The sequence below is a fragment of the Macadamia integrifolia genome, chromosome 3, assembly GCF_013358625.1.
Source record: "Macadamia integrifolia cultivar HAES 741 chromosome 3, SCU_Mint_v3, whole genome shotgun sequence".
Taxonomy (NCBI): Eukaryota; Viridiplantae; Streptophyta; class Magnoliopsida; order Proteales; family Proteaceae; genus Macadamia; species Macadamia integrifolia.
Genome location: NC_056559.1, coordinates 36,969,641 through 36,991,548, shown reverse-complemented (window position 1 = coordinate 36,991,548; position 21,908 = coordinate 36,969,641). Strand labels below are relative to the sequence as shown.

The following is a 21,908-nucleotide window of genomic DNA, read 5'->3' as shown; positions in this document are numbered from 1 at the left end:
AAGCTCATCAGATGTTTATTATCCATGTTCATGCAGGAGAGATGACTATATTAAAGGACTAAGGTGGTCCTTGGATCAACTTGTTCTGTCTTCTGTGTTTATAAGTATTGTACGTATAAATTAGAAAGCATATCTGTAGAGAGAGAGAGAGAGAGAGAGAAGTAGTTGAGGCATGGGCACACAAACACGTTAGACATCAAAGCATGCACGATCAAGTTGGTTCATAGTTGGAAGGGGAGCATATCTCCGCTGGATCTTCTCTCGAATTCCTCCCATTGAACGCCAAAAGGTGCATCTCCTTCTCTTTATAATTAATACAGAGAATGATACTTTTAAAAACTTATATATATATATATATATATATTTATAGTAGGGCATATGTCCCTTATACTGAAGGATAGATGTTAATTATTAGGTGACTTAAGATTTTAACCCTCTTCTCCAGGGGAGCTTTATACGTTCCCAATACCCCATAGCTTCCAGATTTAAGGCACCTGCGTCGGGCATGGAGTGATGGGTGTTAGCCCACCGGCCATTTCCCAAGGGCATATAGCCACCAATGTCTGTTTAAAAAGAAAAAAAAAAGAAGGTGATGATTCATCAAAACCTGTGATGCAGTGCATGACATGAATGCCGATTCCAAATCCAAATTTAAGAGTAGTACAAACTCAAGCTTCTTTGATACGAATTAGAAGTAAAGCTAGTTTTTTCCTTTGACCTTGCAGAGTAAATACATATATTTATATTTCTTTGTGTGTGTCAAAAACTTGACCAATGAAGTCAATGGGAACCCGGTAGACTAACTTGTCCAATCATGGTTTTAGTTTAATTCGTATAGGCAGGTCTCAGCTGATACAAATATTGTATCCAGATCTAGCAACACCGATATGTAGGTGTGTCAAATGGTTAGTTCAGTCTGGTTCACTCGGGTTAAATCGATTTGTGGGTTGAGTTGGGCCAAATTGAAGCAAATCGATAGGGAAAGGGTCTCCTCTAGTTTCTATTTATTTCGATATTTTCGTATTGAGCTTTTATCAATTGGATATTGGGTTTGGTCTGGTTTGATTTTGTTAGAACAAACACCAACAAATACAAAAAAAGAAACACAGATTCACACAAGAAACAAATATTTAACAGGGCTCACACACCGATCGATGTAGTGTGCTACGTCCACAGGCAAAGAAGAAGATCTCTCTCAATGGAGATCGGTGTGTGAGCCCAAATCGTGGCAAGAAAACTCACTCAGAAACCTTAAAATGAAAAACTCCAAATTTCACAACAACTTGCTCAACAAGACGATAATACATATATATACTCCTTCAAGTCAGATCGATCCATCTGATCACGGTCGATCAGGTTCAATCCTGTGTGGTCCAGTTTTCAACTGGTGTCATAAATACCCCAAAACAAAGCCGACCCAATTGCTCATAGGTTTGATTTTTTAAGTGGGGGTTCATTTGGTTTAACCGGTTTGATTTAGGGTTTGACACCCCAACTAGATACTTACACTTGGAAGTTGGAACAGTGAGACCAATTAGTGGATGAAAGTAAGAGGACAATAATAGCCTCTAAAACATTATTACTATAATACTACGGAGGGTTTAAGGCAATCACTGTAGAAACAGATTCATAATAATGGATTAGTCACATGGGCGGTTAACATAAACACTTTTAGAGGCATATCCCTTCTAGAGCCACACAATATGGTTCATGGGTTGCATTTGTTTAGTATAGTAAACATTGAGATTTGAGACCTAGAAGGTCTTCCATTGAACTAGCTTAGTCACTTGGTTTGGGTACACTCATTGTGTCTTTGACTGTCTTTCCTTGCATCTCCAACCATTCAAACATAAGAGTTCCTCTGCTCCTTTTTTATTTGGTTAAGTTACCAACCCATGCACATGGAATTCAGATTTTGGGTTGTCTTGTTAAGAGACTTAAACGATTTTCTCGGTCTTTTGACTTTGGAAAGCACCATTTCCCAACCCAATCAATGGTCTAGCTTATCTCATTCTCTGTGGTCCTCTTTTCACCATATGCTGTTCCTCCTTGCTTTGAAAGCCATATCCTTAAACTACTAATCAAATCCATTTTGGTTGAGATTCTTCTCTGCCATAAGATAACAAAATCTCTAATTAATCCTTATTAGAGGGTTTCAACTTGAAAGATGCTCCTAGTTAACCCATGATTAGACACTGTTTACCAAATTTTGCTAGTTGCAGGGATGCCCATGTCTTGTAAGATGGTAAAGATACTGTGGGCCTACAAACTAAGCATCATCCATGGAAAGTCTCATGCCAACATAAGGGTTTTGGTGCAGATGAGGATTCCATGCTAAATCTTTGGTGCTAAACCCTAGAGATTTTGCTACCTACACTTGGAGGGCATCTTCCTCACGTCGACTTAAAATGTTTTTAAGTGATTTCTTGTCAATAGGCACATGATCTTTTAGTTTGATAGGCCTTGTGGGGGAGGTTATGATAGCTTTAGTAAAGCCAAGTCTAGGATATATGTACCTTATAATAGGCATTATCAAAGGACCACGTAGGTCAAGGTGCAAGGTTTTTTAATATCTAGGTCTCAACCCATAAAATGAGGCATGCATTATCAACTAAACGAGTATATATATCAAGTGGTGTGTATTTTAATCTTCCATCATTTTAAGAATTGTGTGAGCCTTGGATGTCATTGCTTACGCATGCATGACGCATGCATTACATCAGAGAAGCTGATAGGTAATCCCTTCCTATGAGTGTTCCCTCCCCCTTTCAATCCCATTTCATTGAAGGCTACACATTATTGAGTATTGGGTGGTTGTTTCATTTATCTATCCCTAATAGTTAGGGTTCCTTTAATAATTAATATAGCTAAAGTCCGTAATTTCTTAGGACCTAGAGTGGTAAGGCTCGTGTAAGAGGGCATGTGTTGGTGTAAAATTTAAAGACAAAAATTTTAAATAGAAAGTTTTCCCCAACGTGAGAGAAGGAAAACCCACGATCTAATGGCTATGCTCACTGCCCTACTAGTAGAAGGTCGAAATTACCCTTCTTTCATTTATGATCCTCATCTCAGCCCCATTAATGCCCTTAATGAAAGAATTATAGGATTTTCTAAAAATATTTTTGGTAAAATTCAATAAAAATGAAAATTATTTTCATTTTTTGTTCTAGTTGAAATCGAAGACAAGTTGGTGGTGATTATGGTGGAAATTTATCGACATTTAATTCCATTAATTTAATATTAACTACAACATTAGAATGTTGTGAAGTGAGAGGTAGAAATATTTCAAAACCAGCCAACAACAACCCAAATTGCTATATTGAGGAAATAGATCAGGACATGAACAAGATCAGGAGATGTACATTTCTAATGAAAGTTCTAAGAAGTAAGAACACTATTAAAAGAAAACAAAAGAAATGTGAGTGTGTCATGTTCACTACACCTTAAATCTTCATAGCTGGTTTTTTTTTTGTATTTATATAGGAAGAGGTCATGAGGTGGTTAGCACTAATATATAGTAACTGGTGAGCCTCATGTTCCTCCATATTTTTTATCCCTCATGGGTTGCTAGCCAGTTTGCCAGCAAAGGAATGTAAGTATATATTGAACTGATATATTCAAAGATTTAATTAAAAAAATATCTCTCTTGTACTTCTTCTGTAGCCCATTTAATTGGAGATTGCCTCACATTATTAATGAGAAGTGCTACTAGCTCTAGCATTAAGGAATAATATCCCTCACAAGCACAAATATGTACTTTCATGTGGATGAAAGGGAGAAATAAGATCAATGTAATCAGACTGGGTGAGTCATAATACCCTTTCTCTAAGTAGCCAGGACTAGTGTCCCAACCACCTATGTGTAAGCCATAATACCCTCTCTTTTAGGAGTAAGGACAAGTGTCCCAATCACCTACTTATATGGCGGAGGGATTATTTATCAAATGATAAGAGACCAAAAAGGATCAGAAGGTTGTTTAAATAAAGTAAACAAATATTATGCATGATGAGGAACCCTCTCTCACTGATGAGTAATGAGTACTTGGAACATAGGATCCCTTTTCTCAACTCCATTAATGGGATATTGTTTGATATTTTAAATCACTCCTGTCTAGCAAAAAAAAAATATATTTTAAATCAGTCCTTACTTCAGTTCATATATAATGGTCACGAGCACTTTGATGCAGGTCGCAAAGGTAGTTTAGTTTATTTAAAATTTTTTTTTCTTTAAGTTTAATCAATCTACATGGTTGTCTTTAATTGTAGGAGAAAGTTTTTTGTCACCTGGGTGAAGAGAGATTCTTTTCATCTAAGATGATTTGCCCCCTATGATTGAACTTAAAAATGAAATAGTGAATGCTATTATTAATTTTTTTCTTAATTCATTCAATGTTGAGATCCTGCAGATTAGGACGTTCTCTCTTCATTGTTGGTGAACAGAAACTCAATCCTCTTTATTGTGTTGAATATTGTAATAAGCTCTAGGACCTCTTGCTTTGATAGAGCAATCAAATGTATTGAAGAATTGGCCCATTGTATTGTGCTGAATGAGCTGAATGGTCTACTCAAGAGTCTTAGCTGATCGAAAGCATTAAGTCCATTAAGCCTAGACAATAACACAACTCAATTTGGCCTTATCTCTACTAAATGAGATTGATTATATGGAACATTTTTTTCTCTAATCAAATTTATTCAAAGCCATACTTGTTACTAATTCAAACTATGCATGGATTTTCTCACCATTTCTCATAGAGTCATCTTAGACCTATCCAAGGCTCTTTTAGCTCCTCCGTATGAGAAAAATTAACCTTTGCATGCTAGAGTATTTGAATATCTTTATTACATATGACCATGCCATCTCAAACGACTTTTTTATAACTTATCATGTATCAAAGTTACTTATAAAATAAATCTAACAGTGATGCTGATATTCAATCTTAAAAGATCTTCAAAAAAGTAAAGAGGCAAAGAGCTCTCTTTGTTGATGCTTGGACACTTGAGAGTAGTTCACATTGAGAGGCTTAAGAATGAGGAGAACGGTTTCTTAAATTAGGGTTTTTGGTAGCATTGACTTTAGGGAAAGAAATTAATCTCGGGGGATTGAAATATTTCACCTTTTTTTTTTTTTCTTTTATTTTACAGTTTAAATTATTTATGATAGAGAATATGTTTGAAACCATAACGTGGACTCATTAGGACCCAACATTAATGTTTATTGTTAGGTATGAAGTGGATGAAGGATAGGGGAGGTCGGCAAGGCACAGAGAGGGAGTAGCAGTAACAGCTTACCACAATTATGTTTTGAAAACAATTTATCAGATAAAGCTGTTCGTTTGCTTTTAGTATCTCTTTACTTCTTCATCCTTCCATTATATAACATTAACAATACAAATTTAAGCTAGGAAAAAAAAAATTAAGAGAGACTCCTCCAATTGGACACGTGTCAAAACCTATAGTACATGTCAAATCTGCCAAATATGGTCCATTTAGGTTTACAAATTCAATTTAGTCTTATCCCAATTAAATTAGGGTTTAAAAAAGCGGAATCATGATCGATATCTTGTGTCTAATTCTGATATGTAATGGTGTAGAATTGGTCAAAATTTGGTCAGGGTGGGCTAGATTCTTCCCTAACATTAGAGACCCAAAAATATCGACTGCTCTGGATCAACTTGAATAGGGATCAGTCTCGACCAATCTGATCTCTGATTTTAAAATACTGAACTAAATTGGGTCAGTTGGATTCTTTTTCTCCAATTAGTGATATATATTCAAAGGCAAACTAATAGTCCAAAATTGTGCAAGTTTTTCCTCCCTACTTTTCCAAGTTTCGATTTATGTAAACCTTTGCACCTTTTAGTTGTTTTAATCTAAATTAAATCATCACCCTTTCATATTGGAGTGTTCAAAAGCCTTTATTACCCATATCTATGCCACTTCAAACCATTTTTTTTCTCAAATTCTCGTGTTTCAAAGGAACTCTATTCTTCATTTTATCACTCATCCATTTCAACATCTTCACTTCTCTCTCATTTTTTTCTTTTGTGTGTGTGTGCGTGATAAAATCAAGGTCTTCACTTTAGTTATACTTAGTTAATTTATGTTGTTGGTAGTATAATGTCTTGTACTCCATCGATTGCATTTGTGATGCTGATTTTGAAGAGCAGTTAAAAGGTCATAGGGCCCAAGGCCCATTTCAATAATGTGTGCCTATGTAGGTTTTTACTATAAATTTATAGTGATGGTTCATTCTCGATAATTTGAGAAGGCATGGGGATGGACTACTGTAATCCCCATCAATAGTAATAGATATACCTTCTCATCGTGGATGTAATCAACCTTGACAAATCACATAAATTCTTACACGATGTGATTGTTTGTTTATGATTTTCATTCTTTTTGCATCCATTTAGTTTTTCATTTTACATATGACCGTTTCATATTAGTGTGGCATATTTAAGGCCGGCCCCATCCCCTTCTCCTTTCACCGTCCTTTCCTTAACTCTTCCCCATACTTTCCTCAACCTCTACAGTTCCACTTGGTCACAATAAATGAATCTTATTAATTCTTCCTACTAATAGGCTATACTATACTTTTAACGTCATGGGCATGGATGCAAAAGAACAGCAATAACGTAGGTTATTTCTGTGGAGATTGTATCTTCGTCTTCCCTTTGGCTGCAACTTTAGGATTAGGGAAGTTGTCATCTTCAATGTCTTTAAAATTACAAATGGTATATGGGAAAGGTTTCTACATGCCAATCTGTACGCCAATCACTGTCTAGATATAATCCAACTATAAGTATAATGTACTTATTTACCCCAAAAAAAAAAGTGAGTATATCGTACTCACGCAAGTGATAAGGGTATAACAAACTTGGATTGGTGGTTTAGGCATGTCTTGCCGAAGCATGCTCTAGGCTTTGGTTAGTTGATCGAGTCCTCTGAATCATACTCCCCCTGAGGCACTTTCCACCTTTAATAGTTCTAGTGTTGAGAAGGATAAGGTTGAATACGAGTATTACTCCTTATCCTTTAGGGCAATGTCTCTTCTCTAGTCACTTGAATGTACTGGCGAAACATAACAGCGAAGGGGAAGGGCTCCTCTACTGTGTAATAGAGGCGACAACTCATATTCAACACCCTGGAGAGCCTTGAGGCGTGCACCCATCTGTTGGGTTTCGTATCAGGACACTCCAGGATATTGGATCTAAGTTGCCACCTCTATTGTGCGGTAGAAGAACTGGAGCTATGAACAGGACAGTCCAATTGGGCTTCAATTTGTAAGCGACTCCAACTGAAGCCTAAATACAACATGGATCTTAGTCCATTCCGGCCCAGCCTAAAGTGTATGCCACGGTTCATAATGGGCTGCCCATTACCCTATCTTCTAAAGGACCAATGGGCTGCAATCCAAAGTCCTAACGGTAGAGCTTCACTTCACTATATCATGGTCCACGATTGGTTCCAATCTGGCGGTTGTAAACTTAGAGTAAGTGTAAGCACGATAGTACTGGCAGTATCTAAAATTTTATCCGTTTGATTCCCATCCGGATTCGGAAGGAGATGCGCAATTGCCCAACTGTACAAAAGAGATGCTTTGCGTCGTCTTCAATTCTTCACTTTTAACCTAGAGATCAGAGAGTGAGGGTGCGAGAGAGCGAGAGAGGTTTCGCAAAACCATTCGCTCTTCTGGTTTGCGATTTCTTCCGAAGGAAGGGTAAGGAAGGGGAAATCTATTCTTCGGTGTACGTTACTTACTTTGGCAGGTACAGTGTTACCTCCTTTTCGGTTAATTTCTTAGATCTGTTTAGAACTTCTCTCCGTTGGTTGCTGTTTTTCTTCTCGATCGATTCTCTGTTTATTTGTTTTGTTTTCTCTTTTTTTTTCCTTTTTATTTATAGTTTGTTGTGCGTTTCTTTGATCATCTCATCGTCATTAAATATTTATAGTCTTCTTCTCCTTTAAATCAAGATTTTAGGTTATTATGGCTGTGTACAAGTTCCTGCTCCAACAATTAGGAATAATCGGTTGTCAATGATGAATGGTTTATTTATTCATTGCATCGGTTAAAATAGAGACCATATTCACTTCTTTTACCGTAGTTGGTGGGGTATGGGGAGGCAGGGGAAGACTTTCATAAATCATAACTATCCGTGTAAGGATGAAAACATTTGAGGATAGCCTGATTCAGTTTTCCACAAGCATTGGATGATGAGGTTGCTGGGTAGGTCGCAGACTTGCAGTAGGATTGGATTCAATTTGATATGTGAAACAAAAGAATCATGTGACAACCCTCCCCCAAACAAAAAATAAAGTTAAAGAACTTCGTGACAAGAGCACAAACGGTAAGAATTTCATATGGGTTTACGCTATGATGAAACTTATTCTTTTTTGATGGGCAAGAATGTCAGGGATTAGTTGTTTGCTGTTGCTTTTGAAGGTGAGTCTCTATATGTGGCATGGGTCATTAAAGATGTTACCAACATAGCAATATGAGGAATTAATTTCATTTGGTCAAATGACAAAGTAAGGGGAACAAATTTAGAAGATAGGGTATTAAGGTGATGGGGTGAGTTCGGGGATACCTTTTGTAATTGGAATTTGGAAAGAACTAATGAGAATTGTGAATAATGGTGTGGTCTATGTTGAGAAATCCCTGCAGCTTGTATTATAGTGGACTTTGTAGTGGTCAACATCTATTAACTATTGAGAGGTTGACCAATACAATATCAACTTGGGGATTTTAGTTCATGAACAAGAAGATAGTTTCCGGATTTAGCTAAACATAAGAAACACGAAATTCAACTGAGCAAGATTGTTTGTGGATTTTTTCTGAAAATAAATAAATTTTTACTTCCTGACGTCGACTTGGTGGATTATTCCTTCAGGTTTTTCTTATTCTTCTCTGGATCTAAAGGGTAGTTTGACTTCTTTTTATATGCTTAATTTTCTGTCTTGAATAATGATGTTGAAAAAGAAGAGAATGATGATTGAAAAATAGGTTTATTCATTACTTTTGAACTGTAGTGAGTTGTAGATAATGCAATAAATTGTATCGTTGGCGATGGGAGAGCCTGAAAAAGAGGTTCATCGATGGCTTTGTAAGGGTAGATTGATTTAAGAATATCCTAGTTGAATTGGTCCAAAAATAGATTGATAGGGTTGTGAGATTTGATTTAAGGATATCCTGGTTGAATTTGTCCAAAATAGATTGATTGGGCTTATGGGCTGTGAGATTGATTGCAGTTAGGTGGAACTCAATGTGATTTGCAAAACAAAAGATAAAATTTTTAAAATGCTTCCATGCAAGAATATTATATTTGGTTGATTCAGTAGTAAGACCCTTCCTTCTTCTTTCCCGCTGCTGAAAGGTGAGAAGGTTGGTGGTTTGGTTTGAGTACTTGAAGTTGGATGTTCATATGTGTTGTGGATCCTCGTAGATGTTGCTAATGTAGTGAGATGAAACCCAATTTCATTTGAGAAGGAAAGAAAGGTGAATAGAAGCTTAGAAAAAACCATACTTGGCGACGCCTAGGCGTCCAGGTGGTTTGCCTAGGGCATAGGCGACAGCCGCCTTGTTGCACTGCATGTTGCCTTCTGTTTCGGTACTTATTTATGCTAGATATCATTCAAGTAAATGTTTTTAATATTTTTTATTTCATTTACTTAAGATATTATTCATAAATAAGCAAATACCCCCTATTTGAATCCAATAAAAATAGTTTAAAAATCAAATTCCAAAAGGATAACAAGTCAACCCCCCAGTCCAAGAACAAAAACTGGATTTTGGTTATATGGACGATTTTCAACTTTTAAATGCTAGGGTTTTTCTTAATTATGAAAATTTTATAAATTCTATCATGTTAAAATATTGCTAAAAACCAAAAGTCCGGTAAAAAAATATTTTGTTTTGATATTCATAAAATTATTTTCATTCAGGCGATTTTAACAGTATTCGCGCACTTAAAAATAAGTTTGACTGAAGTTACTTTGTCATTGCAACTCAGATTTAAGTAATCTTAGACTTGTTAGAAAGCTGGTTTTATATTATAACTAATACAAAAAGTCTCATGTAAAAATAAAATCATTTGACCAGTCAAACTTATTATAGAATTAGAGCATTTTTCTAAATGTTGATTTTTTATAACTTAATATGACTTAATGTTAATTTTTTATGATTTGATGTGGCTAAATGTTAATTTTTAATGACTTGATGTGGCTTAATCTTGATTTTTTATGATACAAGGTATATATAACTTACTAAATAATGTTAGAAAATTGAAAAAATAAAAAATAACACTTGTTCGCCTAGTTCACCTTAAGGCTGGCGCCTTCTCGCTTAAGCGCTTAGACAACCCTCCACCGCCTTGGTTCGCCTTGGCACCGTGACAACTATGAAAAAAACACACCAGAATGAGAGAGATATCGATTTGTTTAGAAGATGGAAGACTGAAAAGTGAAGTTTGTGCTGGAGGCTTGAAAGGCTTAACAGATCAATGTGGTTTCAATTATGTTTGGATACAACTTGTACTGTCTTAAGTTGTTATGAAGCCCAGGAGTATTTTGAAAATGATATGAACTCATCACTATAATATTTAATTTTTCCATTGTTTTCAGGGTGCTTCATTTTTTTTTTTAGTATAAAAAATTTCATGACCTTAAATTTGAAAATGCAAAAGAAAATAAACATGTCAAATTTACACTGCATAAAATACTCCCATCAATCATCTGTAAAGAGTCGTTATCTTAGTGGCTGGAAATGAAAGATGTAGGTCATGTCCCTTGTATGTCAGAATTGTGTGCATGAACTAGGTTTCAAGTTCAATGTGAGTCTGCAGGTTGGAGAATGTGGGTTCCAGGGTGTTCTCAAATTGACAACTTCTTCAACCTCTTTTTCATGAAATTGATAGATACACATGGTAATTTTGATGATGTCTACGAACCTGGGCTGGATGTTGTCCAGTTTGGTTGGGCTGGGTCGTCGAATGAGATGTGATCAGATCAATATGCTTTCATGTGCTAATCCGTTTACATATGGTTTGCAATGAAGTAAGTATAGATCTGATTTGTTGAATTGCACGTGTGGAATGAGCTGAAGGTTTTGCTGACTGCTGACTATTGGGGCATTCTTATCTGGTTATGGTGTATATTTGGTCTCTATAAAGTTTAGAATTTGGTTAGAGTCGATCGTAGCATTTTGAAGATCGCTGAGGTTTGAGGGTTAGGGCTAGATTGAGGTGCACAGGTCAGAAGAGCAATTATATTATTGAAGATGAGAGAAATTTTCGAGAGAGAAGTTAACTCGTTTATCTTCACATCAGCAATCAATGGAATTTTGTCCAACTTCCAGATATCATGAGAAAGGTGGTTATTTAGCATAATTTGATTGTTGGAATGTATTATTTCTTTGATTGACCTCTATTTCTAGTGTGATTTTGGAAGTCAAACGGAAGACAACCTAATTAGACCAAACCTCGTTGACGGTAACTTGGACTGACCCAGCAACTAATAGAACCAAATTAAACACTCAAGAAACCAACTGGGACATTGATTTGGATCCCTAGATGGATTCAAGTGGGCTCATGACGGTTCAGCAAATGCTGGTTACTCCCTTCTTTAGTAACCATCGTGGTAAAGACTATAGCCCTTCTGTAGAGCTAGAAAAAATTCTTCTTGATGCAGATAAATGACAAACATAGCCTTTTGGTAGTTTGGTCAAATGTTGGTCAGATTCTGTGGAACAGCTCTATAAAGTATCTCAGAAAACAAAGCTAGAATCTATCCTACGCAGGAAAATACAGCAAGGCAACAAATCAGGGGGATGAACCAAAATTGGGACAAAGTTTATAACTTAAAATAGAAAATTCAGAACTTAAAATAGAATCAGCCCTCAGAATTGGGCGAGATTTGATAACAGAATAGGGAGATCCTGCAGGCTTCTAGAGCTACTAGGAATGTAAGTAGAAGTTCCAAAACAATATTAATCGACCAATAGAATTCAGATCTGAGAACAGGATTTCAGAGAGCAACAGGACAAACTGATCTACCAATTCAGAAGTAAATCAGACCAGCAACTAGAGTGATATAGGATTAAAACAAGAACATAAGCAGATCAAAATGGTAAAACAGAGGTATCACAGGTACTAGAAGAATGGGGAGAATTGACCTGTTTTAATAATATAAGTATATCAGAAAGATAGAAAGGATAGATCGGCCAGGAATCCACAACAATTTTCAGAAAAATTCAAACTGTATTACTTCTCAGTTTGATATCGCGGCCATAGGTCCTTACATGTATTTATAGTGTGTGCTAGTTCAAAGTAGTATAGCATAGGGGCTATTTGCAGATAACCTTATCCAAAGGAAAATAATAAAAAACAGCAACCATTCTACTATAAGGCTGCCATTCAGTATTTGAGATGAGTTGGAATCCAACATCTCACCTAATCCAGCTAATATAATGTAAAAAATAGAAAAAACAATTCGTAAAAGAACCCGGACACCAAGACCTCAACTTAATTAGCTAATAAATTAGGTATTTCTTAACTTCTACGCATAACTTTGGCCCATTTAAATGCCCTATTAAAATGAAAACCCATCGGACCAAGGGCCCAACATGCATAGAACCCAACCCACTTTTGTCATTTATCTGCATCATTTCTTCTTGGTTCTCTTCCCCCTCCCCCCTTAATGTTCTTTCCTGGAGAATTCTTCATCAATGATACACTTTTCTGATTTTAAGACTCAAATCAAATCCCTACAATCATGCATCTCATATCTTGATTAATGATATAAATATATAGTAATCTAGAAAAGCCCACTGGATCAGGCCTCAGGCCCCATACTTGGCAGCCTTGGGCCTGATATCTCAATTCTGGGCCAGAACCACAAATTGGCACCCATAATTGTGGGGTTTATCCAATATTGCAGTTCAACATCTGTTCTGATTCTGAGATTTTGAGATCTGGATCGCTGCAAGTTTCTTTCCTTTATAACGGTGCCCATAGCATATCAAAGCTTGTATTGTTCTGATTCTGAGATTTTGAGATCCGTATCGCTGCAACTTTCTTCGCTAAAGTGTTAATTTGTAATTCACTTTATATTTGTCCGAGAATTGAGTTACTTTCTAATACTGTTGCCCTCTTCGTTGCTATGAAATCTCAGCTGCAGCAGTGAACAGATGTCTGATGCAGTGGAATACCGTTGTTTTATTGGGGGCCTTTCATGGTCAACATCTGACAGAGGTCTTAAAAATGCATTTGAGAAGTATGGCAATCTTGTTGAAGCAAAGGTAATGAATCTTTGTGATACTTTTATCTGCTCTGTTTCCTCCTTAATACCAGTACTCCAGTGGACTGTGGTCCAACACCTCTCTCTGTTAGGTGTGAATTATTTTCTTTCTCAGAGGTTTTAGTTATGGAGAAGATTCATCAGGGATTTTTTTTTTCTATACTTGCATGCTGTTTAAATCTTGTCTCTTGACTGGCAGGATTAGAAACTCCAAAACTTTGATGTAGTGAGATCACTGTTCTCTCCTTGATCTTACTCCCTCCGTATCCAGTCGTCTCTGCAACTCCTGTGTCTTCTTCTTGTACTCTCTATCTGTCTCTTTGCAACTCTGTGATGACCATTTGGTGTGTGGCTTCATTTTGGAAAGCCTTCACGAAGGGTTTAAGCTTTCATGGAGTTTCCCGGCAATTTGTCTACTCAGAGATTAACCCTGCATGTTGAGAGAGAAAACCTCTTGTTATGCCTGTGTAGTATTGCCATTCAATTCATGCAACTCTTTTCAAGAGTCAAAAAATGGTTTATAGTCCTATTATCAGCAGTCTCTTTTTGGCTGCGAACAAGCAAGTTGTGGTTAAATGGAGAAAACATGGTTTGTATCCCTTTCATGTTTTAAGGCTGATGTGTTTCGTGCTGTCAACAAGCGTACGAAATTCTTCAAATATCATCTTTAATGAGTGAGTAGCTGAAGTTCTTAGAATTAAGCCGAGAAATAGTTCTTGATTCGTATGGATGGGATGTAACTTGAGATCCAAATTCGATGGAATTTCGCTCGTTAAAGGTTGTCCTTGACATAATTTGCTTTTATGGTTTTATGCAGGTAGTTCTGGATAGGTTTTCTGGTCGTTCTCGTGGATTTGGGTTTGTCACTTTTGATGACAAGAAAGCAATGGAAGAGGCTATTGAGGAAATGAATGGTATGGATCTTGATGGGAGGGCTATTACTGTTGATAAAGCTCAGCCTCATCAAGGCTCAGGTAGAGACCGTGATGGGGACCGTGACTACGACCGTGACCGTGACCGTGGGAGAGACCGTGGGCGAGATCGTGACTATGGTGGTGGTCGGGGGGGATCCAATTCTGGGGACTGCTTTAAGTGTGGCAAGCCTGGTCATTTTGCTAGGGAGTGTCCATCTGGTGATGGGGCAAGAGGGGGTGGCGGCAAGTATGGTGGAAGGGATGATAGACATGGTGGTGGTGGTGGTAGTCGTTATGGTTCTGATCGTAATGGGGATCGTTATGGTGGACGCAGCAGGGATGGTGGCAGTCGTGGGGGTTCGGGAAGTGACCGATATAATCGTGATCGTTCTGGCCCATATGAGCGTCCTGGAGGTTTCCGGTCCTGAGAAATGAGTAAATTATCCTTTTTGAGGTGTGAAACATTTGCTATCAATTATTGATGATCTCTGTGTGGTACTAATGGAAACATTTTTGTTATTTTCAGCTGAGCCGCTGGTGGAAATGCTGCTAGTGGAAGCAAAAGGTTTAAAGTATACACTCTTGAAGGCCACGACAGGATGCCTTTTCTTCATGTATCTGCTCAGACAATCTAGCTAATCTCAGACTGAAACTTTGCAGGAATGTGTGGTTCAACTGTTTTGAGTTCTGTCAGATCCTCAGTACAATGTTTTGGTCCGATGGGGTCTTATGCTTGCTTGACATATCAAATTTGGTCTTATAGTCTTTGAATGGCATTATTGCTGCTGGATTCTGGATGGTTTACGTGCATAGTTTATTGCAATTCTGGATTCTCAGTCTGGTCTTTGTTTGGATGTCTGGAGATGGATGGTGATAACAGCTCGGTCTCTATCATCTATGGTTCTACTTGAGTAATTTTTTGAGGCTGTCCACTGGAGAATGTGCTTCTCATCTGAGGATAGAGGTGATGCTAGAATAAGTAGAGTTCACTTTTCTATTGGCTTACTTTTCTCGTAGAGTCGGAATCTTTTTTTTTTTTCCTAACAAAAAATGACAGGATAATCAGGGTAAATTTTAATCTTCACACTGCTATCCAATTCAAAACCATCTTTAATCATGTTGACCTTTTGGCAGGCTACAATTTGACCTTTATGGTCTTTTTGGATGCATGCTTGGGTTCCTGTTGCAATCATGCGCTGCTGAGACACGTTTTTACATATTTTGATGGAAGGAGTCCTATCATAAACATGTTCCAGGATACAGGACTTGCCTTTTTGTGCCTGTTTTGAGTGTTTGTTAAGTGCTGCTACTTGTGTCGAGGTGGTGCCTTTTTGTGCCTGTTTCGATTCTTTGTTAAGTGCTGCTCCTTGTGTTGAGGTGGTCCGTTAAGTGCCTGCTTAAATTTCCTGGATTCAGTTGCAAAGTTCTAGACCATTGGCTAAGTTTCTTCTGGGTAAACTATGGGTCCTAGTGCTTGTCCTTCCATTCACCACGAGTTTTGGATCTCTTGTGATTCTCATGAAGAGTACTACCTTTTTCATGCCTTATGAAATGGCAAGGATCTCTTCTGGTAGAAGGCAAATAATCAGTTACAGTTGCTTGGCCGTCCAGCGATTTACTGATTTGCTTTGGGAGGGAAACTTTAGAAACTGTGATAATCTTCTGCGTGGCTAAATTCTTTTTTATTACCCATTTTAATGCTTTTTCTGTTAGGACCGTAGTCTGTATATTTGTAGTTTTATTCATATATTTGCTGCTAACCCCCTGTCTATCTGGGCGATTCTATCAATGATGTTAACATCTTGGATGGTAGATTTTTGTTTGATATAATTCTGCCGCCACCATAAAATGCATCTCTCAAAATTTTTGCCAAGAAAACATCACAATATGGTGTAAAATTGTAAGGGTCAAGAGGATTAAAAGGGGGAGGGGGTTAGGAGTTGACTAGTGTGATAATAGGTGAGTGCTTATTAGTTGTGATTAGGCTTGGTAGTGGCGTTTTCTTACCAACAATTCTTCCTTGGTTTGCATTTTTTTTTTTTTGGGTTTAACTGTTTTAATTGTGAATGATCAACGGGTGCTTGTGAGCAATGTGTGTTGATTACAATGGTCTGGATTTCTCATTAAAGGCTACATATTATATACTTTGGACTTCGAATGAATTAGTAGAGGGGTGTGGAAAGTAGCTGAAGATTTTGAAGGTGTAACCACGTATTGGTGGGGTTCTTAATGTAACCTTTCAGGTAAATGGCATGAGAACCCACTTCCTGAGAAGCCCATTTTTAAAAAAACCAAGGAAAATTTTGTTGACATGTCAAGTTTCGGCCGTACCGCCGTAGTGAAGTCATCTTAAAGTTTCAGCTCTAGAGATGCCATCTGAAAGTTTCAACCTTTTTGAAGTTTGCCACTTGGCAAAAGAATTTTGAAAATTCAGGGCTATAGGAGAGTGGACGGTGGTGGTTGAAGTATGGGAGGTGTGCATAGCCATATGGGGATGCATACCAATAAACAAGGGGGTGTTTAATTGAGTTGGGACTCTAAAATTTGACTACTAATTTAGGCAATGATGCCTCTGTTCTTTTGGCAATGGTTAAAGTGTGTGTCAAAACCATTTTTCGCAATAGGTTTCTTTCTGTCGACAGGTTTCGTAGTTGGTACATTTAAGGGGAGATTTCCTAAGAGGGCACCCTTGGAAGTATAATGTGGCAGTCTAGTAGTTGGATGTCTAGGGAATGTCATGGATTGACCATGTTTCAAATTTTTGAATCAAATAAATCAAAAGCCTCCCGGTTATGATTTATTCTCCCATGTATGTAATTAGTTATCAACTTGTTCCCTTGTTGAAGCTGACTTTTCAATGATTTATTTTGTTGCTAGTCAAACCCCAATCTTCTTCCCCATTTCTTTTGGGTTTTTCAATATATTTCTGGTCTGTGTTTTCAATTGAAGTTGGACGCCATCGTTCTGGGTATATTTATATGTATAAGTCTTTTGCCAGTGGATATAAAAGTGAGGATTAAACCTGTGTGTCAATGAAGAACTTGTGTGTCGCAGAACCATCCGATAACTTGAAAGCTCAACTTTATAGCTTTCTGAATTGTTGTGTTCCTGGGATTTCAATCTTGCAAGAACACTAGTTGTAGTTTTGGTTGTGATTGCATCGCCTTGTTGTAGGTCCTAACCAGGCATTGCATGAAGGCAGCCCATTCTTTGGGATTTTCAACTTGTGGCCTAAGGGCAGTAAATGATTAAAAATCTATGGACTCCATGGCGCTTCCAACTCCGCCCCCCACCCCTACCCAAATAAAAGAAAAAGAAAAAATTTGATGGAGGTTTTCGTTAGAAGTATACTTGATGTATGCTAATAATATTGAAAAGGAAAACGGAAGCATGTGAGTCAATTGTAAGACATACTCTCCTATGCATTCATTAACTTGGCATGAGAAGTGCCATTATATGCCCATCAGAGTGTAGATCCCCTCACCATTATTGTGGAGTCAGGCAATGCCTTCCTTTTCTCTTGAGATGATTCCCCCTTTCATACTCTTGGGTATCTTGGATGACATCTTGGGGTGTCGTTCAATTCACTAGCTCCTTTTTGTTTCTATTTCTAGGGAAAATTGTGAGGTTTATAGGGTACGATGTCAAAAGTTTGTGAAATACTTCTGTTGGTGTGGGCTGAAAATCCTGGCCCTGGCCCCATCCGGGCTCTGGTTCACGAATTCAAACTTAGACCCTTAATTATATAATTGTGTGACCAGTTCAAGGGAAAGCATTCTCTAACCAAGCAGCATAGATGAGTGCTCATTCATATACATAGGACCATACACATGAATTTTTCCGAAATACTTATATAGCATTAGAAAATTTTTTCTCATGAACTACTGCCCTGAACCCCACAATAGACCCTTGGCTTCGTCGATGGCTTGCCTGCTTGTAACAATGATTAATGCACAGGGTGGGTCCATACCTATGGGCTGTAAAGCCTTTGATTCCTTGACGGCTTTTAGGAATAAGCCCACTTTTGCAGGTGATATAATACTTGATATTATACCCAAAATTTAATGACATACTATCATTTCTTACCAATGCTAAATAATCTATAAAAAATTTCATTTCTATGCTAATCTTCTAGTCATAAAAATAATCACAATAAAGCCTCATAACCAACAATATTTACACATTGCATCCATTTCTACTAATGTACCCCAGATGCGTACTCTTACGAAGAGAAATTAAAAGCTGCCTACAAGGTCCAAAAACCAAGGAATGGATCACACTAACAGAAAGAATCTCTCCGAGCAAAAGCAGAATCGGCAACGTATGATCTACCGAAAAAAAAAAAAAAGAGAGCCTATTACTCCAAGAAATAGAAGTTGAAACAAGGTAAGACAAAAGATCTCGAAAGTCCAAAACTAAGGCTGTATTATTATGTATTGTCAGAATAAATTCTGGGTCTAAAATGCATTCTCTAAAAATGAGTTCCTCCAATGAAGAAGCTGTGTAGAAATGACTTATTAAGTAATTGGATTATTTATTGGTGACAAGGTTACTGCTCTTGAGATAAAATACAAAGAGAACAGCCATAGTCACACAGGTTTTAAAAAAGGGGGCCTAATGGTTATTATTTTGCATACTTTCCAAAGTTATAATTATTTATTTTCAACAAATAGATTGTCAATTATTTTCTAAAATTTCATAATTTAATGATACCCAATCAATGCATTTGCTTTTTGGAATGAATTAGGACGGCAGGACCTTCATTTTGATGATCGATAATGATGGTGATTTGGGCTGTAGGAGTCATTTAATGTGATCCCTCAAAGAGTCAAAGGATACCAAATCCTACAGTAACACTCAAAAAATTTCTAATACATCATCATTAGCCTTAATTGAATTGAAAAGTTGAGGCCAACAAGAGAGTGACTTAACTTTTAATTGTCATGATTAAATTGATTTTTGGTGGATTAATACCTTTGATTCCTTTCTAGTCTTCCACTCATCTATCACAACACAGTATAAAATACATCTCAACCTGATCCCTAATTGATTGATTATGAAAGTTTGATAGACTCACACTCCATGGTGACTTTATTGACATGGTTTGAGGAACCAGGAAAAATGGATTTCAACCGTTTCGAATTGGCCGATTCATACTTAATTTTTAGGGTTTAGTTCAATTCTTAACGGGTTCAGACCGATTCTGTTGCCGATTCCACTAACTTAAAAAACCATGTTTATTATTGATGATATGACATCCATCAGAGCATTTTGACTTCCAAATCCTTACCCCACATTAGGTGGTGATAAGAGTGGTTAAGTTGATTAACTTGAAATGAACAAAATTTCAAATTATTAGAATACAGAGAAGAGGATTTTTGTCCAAGTCAATAAAGTTGCAGGAAATTTTCAATGAAAGAGGCTGTTTGGAATTCTAGAAAAGAATGAAAGAAGTTGAGTATTTAAGAGTCAGGATCACATGGGACCAAAAACTGAAATTCATATAAAGTCTCTATTGTTTCATTAAATATAAAATCTTTATACTGTCACCGACCGACAACCAAATGGGTACCTTTCAGATGTCAGACCAAGAAAATTGAATACAGAGATCCTCGAATTTCCATGGAAGTTTCTTACTTGAGAAGCTTGGTTGGACAGTCTTGGATAGTAATAGGTATCAGTCATTCAATATTACAAAACCCATAACTGTTCATACCCATCTCCACCCTTTTCACTAGATTATTTTCTGACACATTTCTTCCAACTTGACTAATAATTTAGAAAGAAAGGTCTTCATTCAAGTTGCTTGAGATTAATTTTGTATGGCATGCTTAGAGAAAGCTTCATTGGTAATGAAAATCTCAATTACATTATTTTCACTACCTTGTTTATCTCTTTAGAATGCTTGAACTGAGACTATGCTACTTATTTGCATTCATTTGTCATCATAAAACAATATTAACTGTTCCTTGAAAGATTCTGCATACTCTACAATAATTATAACCATGACACCCTCTTATAAGGTTGTCTTCTATGTGATAAATTAAAGATAAATTTTATCTTCTATTAATCTTACAAAGATTGTGAGCGGGAATAAATGTAAACACCCTCTTATAAGGTTGTCTTCTGAGACTAAGATCTATAGAATTAGGTTCCTCTCCCCTATATGAAACCACCACACCCTATATCACACCATCCATGTGGTGCAGTTTTCACATCCTATGGAGAGTGTAAGATGGGGTGTAGTGGTTACCTGTAGGAGAGGGGATCCGGACTAGATTTCATTGTATTATAGTAGGTTATGTCCTACCTTCTTTATGATTATGTCCGAATTTGTCCTCTCTTTTCTATTTTTGTCCACATGTATTGTAAGTCTAACCCATCTACACGTGAGGGGAGTGTGAAAAATCCTTTTCCTCATATGTAGATATGAACCCCTTTCCGCTTTAAAGCATCACAATAGATTTCTCTTCACCCAAAGTGAATAAGGAATCCTTCACAATGGATCATACTTCCGGGGGAGAAATTATGACCCTCGATGCTCATCACTATAGGTGAAGAGAAACTTTCTCCATCAAATAATCTCCTTCAAAGATTTTTTTTTTTGGCAATTCCTTCTAAGAATTACTTGCATTTCTTTTGGCTTGGAGAATTACTTCCAAAATTTCTAGTAAGCATAATTATTTGAATTTGAATTTGAATATAGTTGGTAGCACGACCATGCGTTTCTTTTTCATTTTTTCTTTGATTTAGACAGAAACACTATTCATCTCACCCAAAAAGAAATCAATCAAACAAGACACCAAAATATCAGATTACCTAAATCAGTGGGACTGTTTGGATCTCTCATAAAAGGTTCTCTGGCTTTTTTCTCTTTCTCTTACCATTCATTGTTTCTAAATCACGAAAAAAAAGTAGAGAAATTATATGGAAAGCAGTAGGGACTTGAGTTGCCACATTACCATCATCAAAGAGAGAGAGAGAGAGAGAAAAAAAATAGTGAACTCAATGTAACTAAAACCATAATTAAAGGGAGATAGAATTGAAGAAAAGAAAAATAAAGGAAATCGATCCACTAATCAAATTAAGTCCTCATGGTAGGAGCTTTGAAAGAAGAAGAAATATATTCAGAAACAAGTAGTTTTGTTCAACCAAAATTTTCCATTGTATCATCTCTTCTCTATACAAAAGGTTCAAAAATCTTAGAATCTGTGTCAAGCTGGAGAGACTGTCCCCCACATTGTTGTACTCTCACAAAAATAAGATCAAAATATCAGTTGAAACCCCAAAGAATAAACCACTGATCTCTTGTAGGCAAGAGCAGTACACCCACATACCCAATATCAACTTTCTAAACACAATCTTTCTCATCAAAGCTCAACCTCCATAAACATTACCCATCAATTCTTCATGTCCTAGGAACAAGGAAAGAGGGAGAAACCAAAAGATGATCCTTCATTCCTTCATGGTGACTGCTGACTCTGTAAGCCTAAGTCGTTGTGTTGCTTTGAAGGACCAGAAGGTGGGATTGGCATAGATCTCGGCAAGAACCCAAAGAAGTATCCTGAAATTTGAGACCTGGGTTTAACTTCAAACACATGAGTGCTTCTTGAGCCATGGCATTGTCCAAAGAAAAAGATGGAGAAGAAGAACAACCAGAGAAGTAGAATTACAAGTCTATTACAAAGACCCATTAACCCAA

General features: G+C 37.0%; 1 protein-coding gene across 3 annotated transcripts; it reads left to right on the top strand.

Moving 5' to 3' along the window:
- Window positions 1–7,592: 7,592 nt before the first annotated feature.
- Window positions 7,593–15,045, top strand: LOC122074022 (glycine-rich RNA-binding protein RZ1A-like). Of its 3 annotated transcripts, none has more exons than XM_042638806.1 (4): window positions 7,593–7,764; window positions 13,164–13,293; window positions 14,110–14,660; window positions 14,733–15,045. In XM_042638806.1, the coding sequence occupies exons 2-3, from the start codon at window positions 13,183–13,185 to the stop codon at window positions 14,632–14,634; spliced, it is 636 nt and encodes a 211-aa protein (XP_042494740.1). In that variant the 5' UTR covers window positions 7,593–7,764; window positions 13,164–13,182; the 3' UTR covers window positions 14,635–14,660; window positions 14,733–15,045. The 3 variants fall into 3 exon arrangements, with proteins under 3 accessions (XP_042494740.1, XP_042494741.1, XP_042494739.1); XM_042638807.1 differs by having other exon boundaries at window positions 7,593–7,768; window positions 13,167–13,293; window positions 14,110–14,641; XM_042638805.1 differs by having other exon boundaries at window positions 7,596–7,768; window positions 13,167–13,293.
- Window positions 15,046–21,908: the final 6,863 nt, after the last annotated feature.

Bases quoted from the DNA above. Each gene is read 5' to 3' on its own strand.
- LOC122074022 (XM_042638806.1), top strand. From the start codon at position 13,183: ATGTCTGATGCAGTGGAATACCGTTGTTTTATTGGGGGCCTTTCATGG. The intron at 13,294-14,109 runs GTAATGAATCTT...GGTTTTATGCAG, and splicing joins GCAATCTTGTTGAAGCAAAG to GTAGTTCTGGATAGGTTTTC.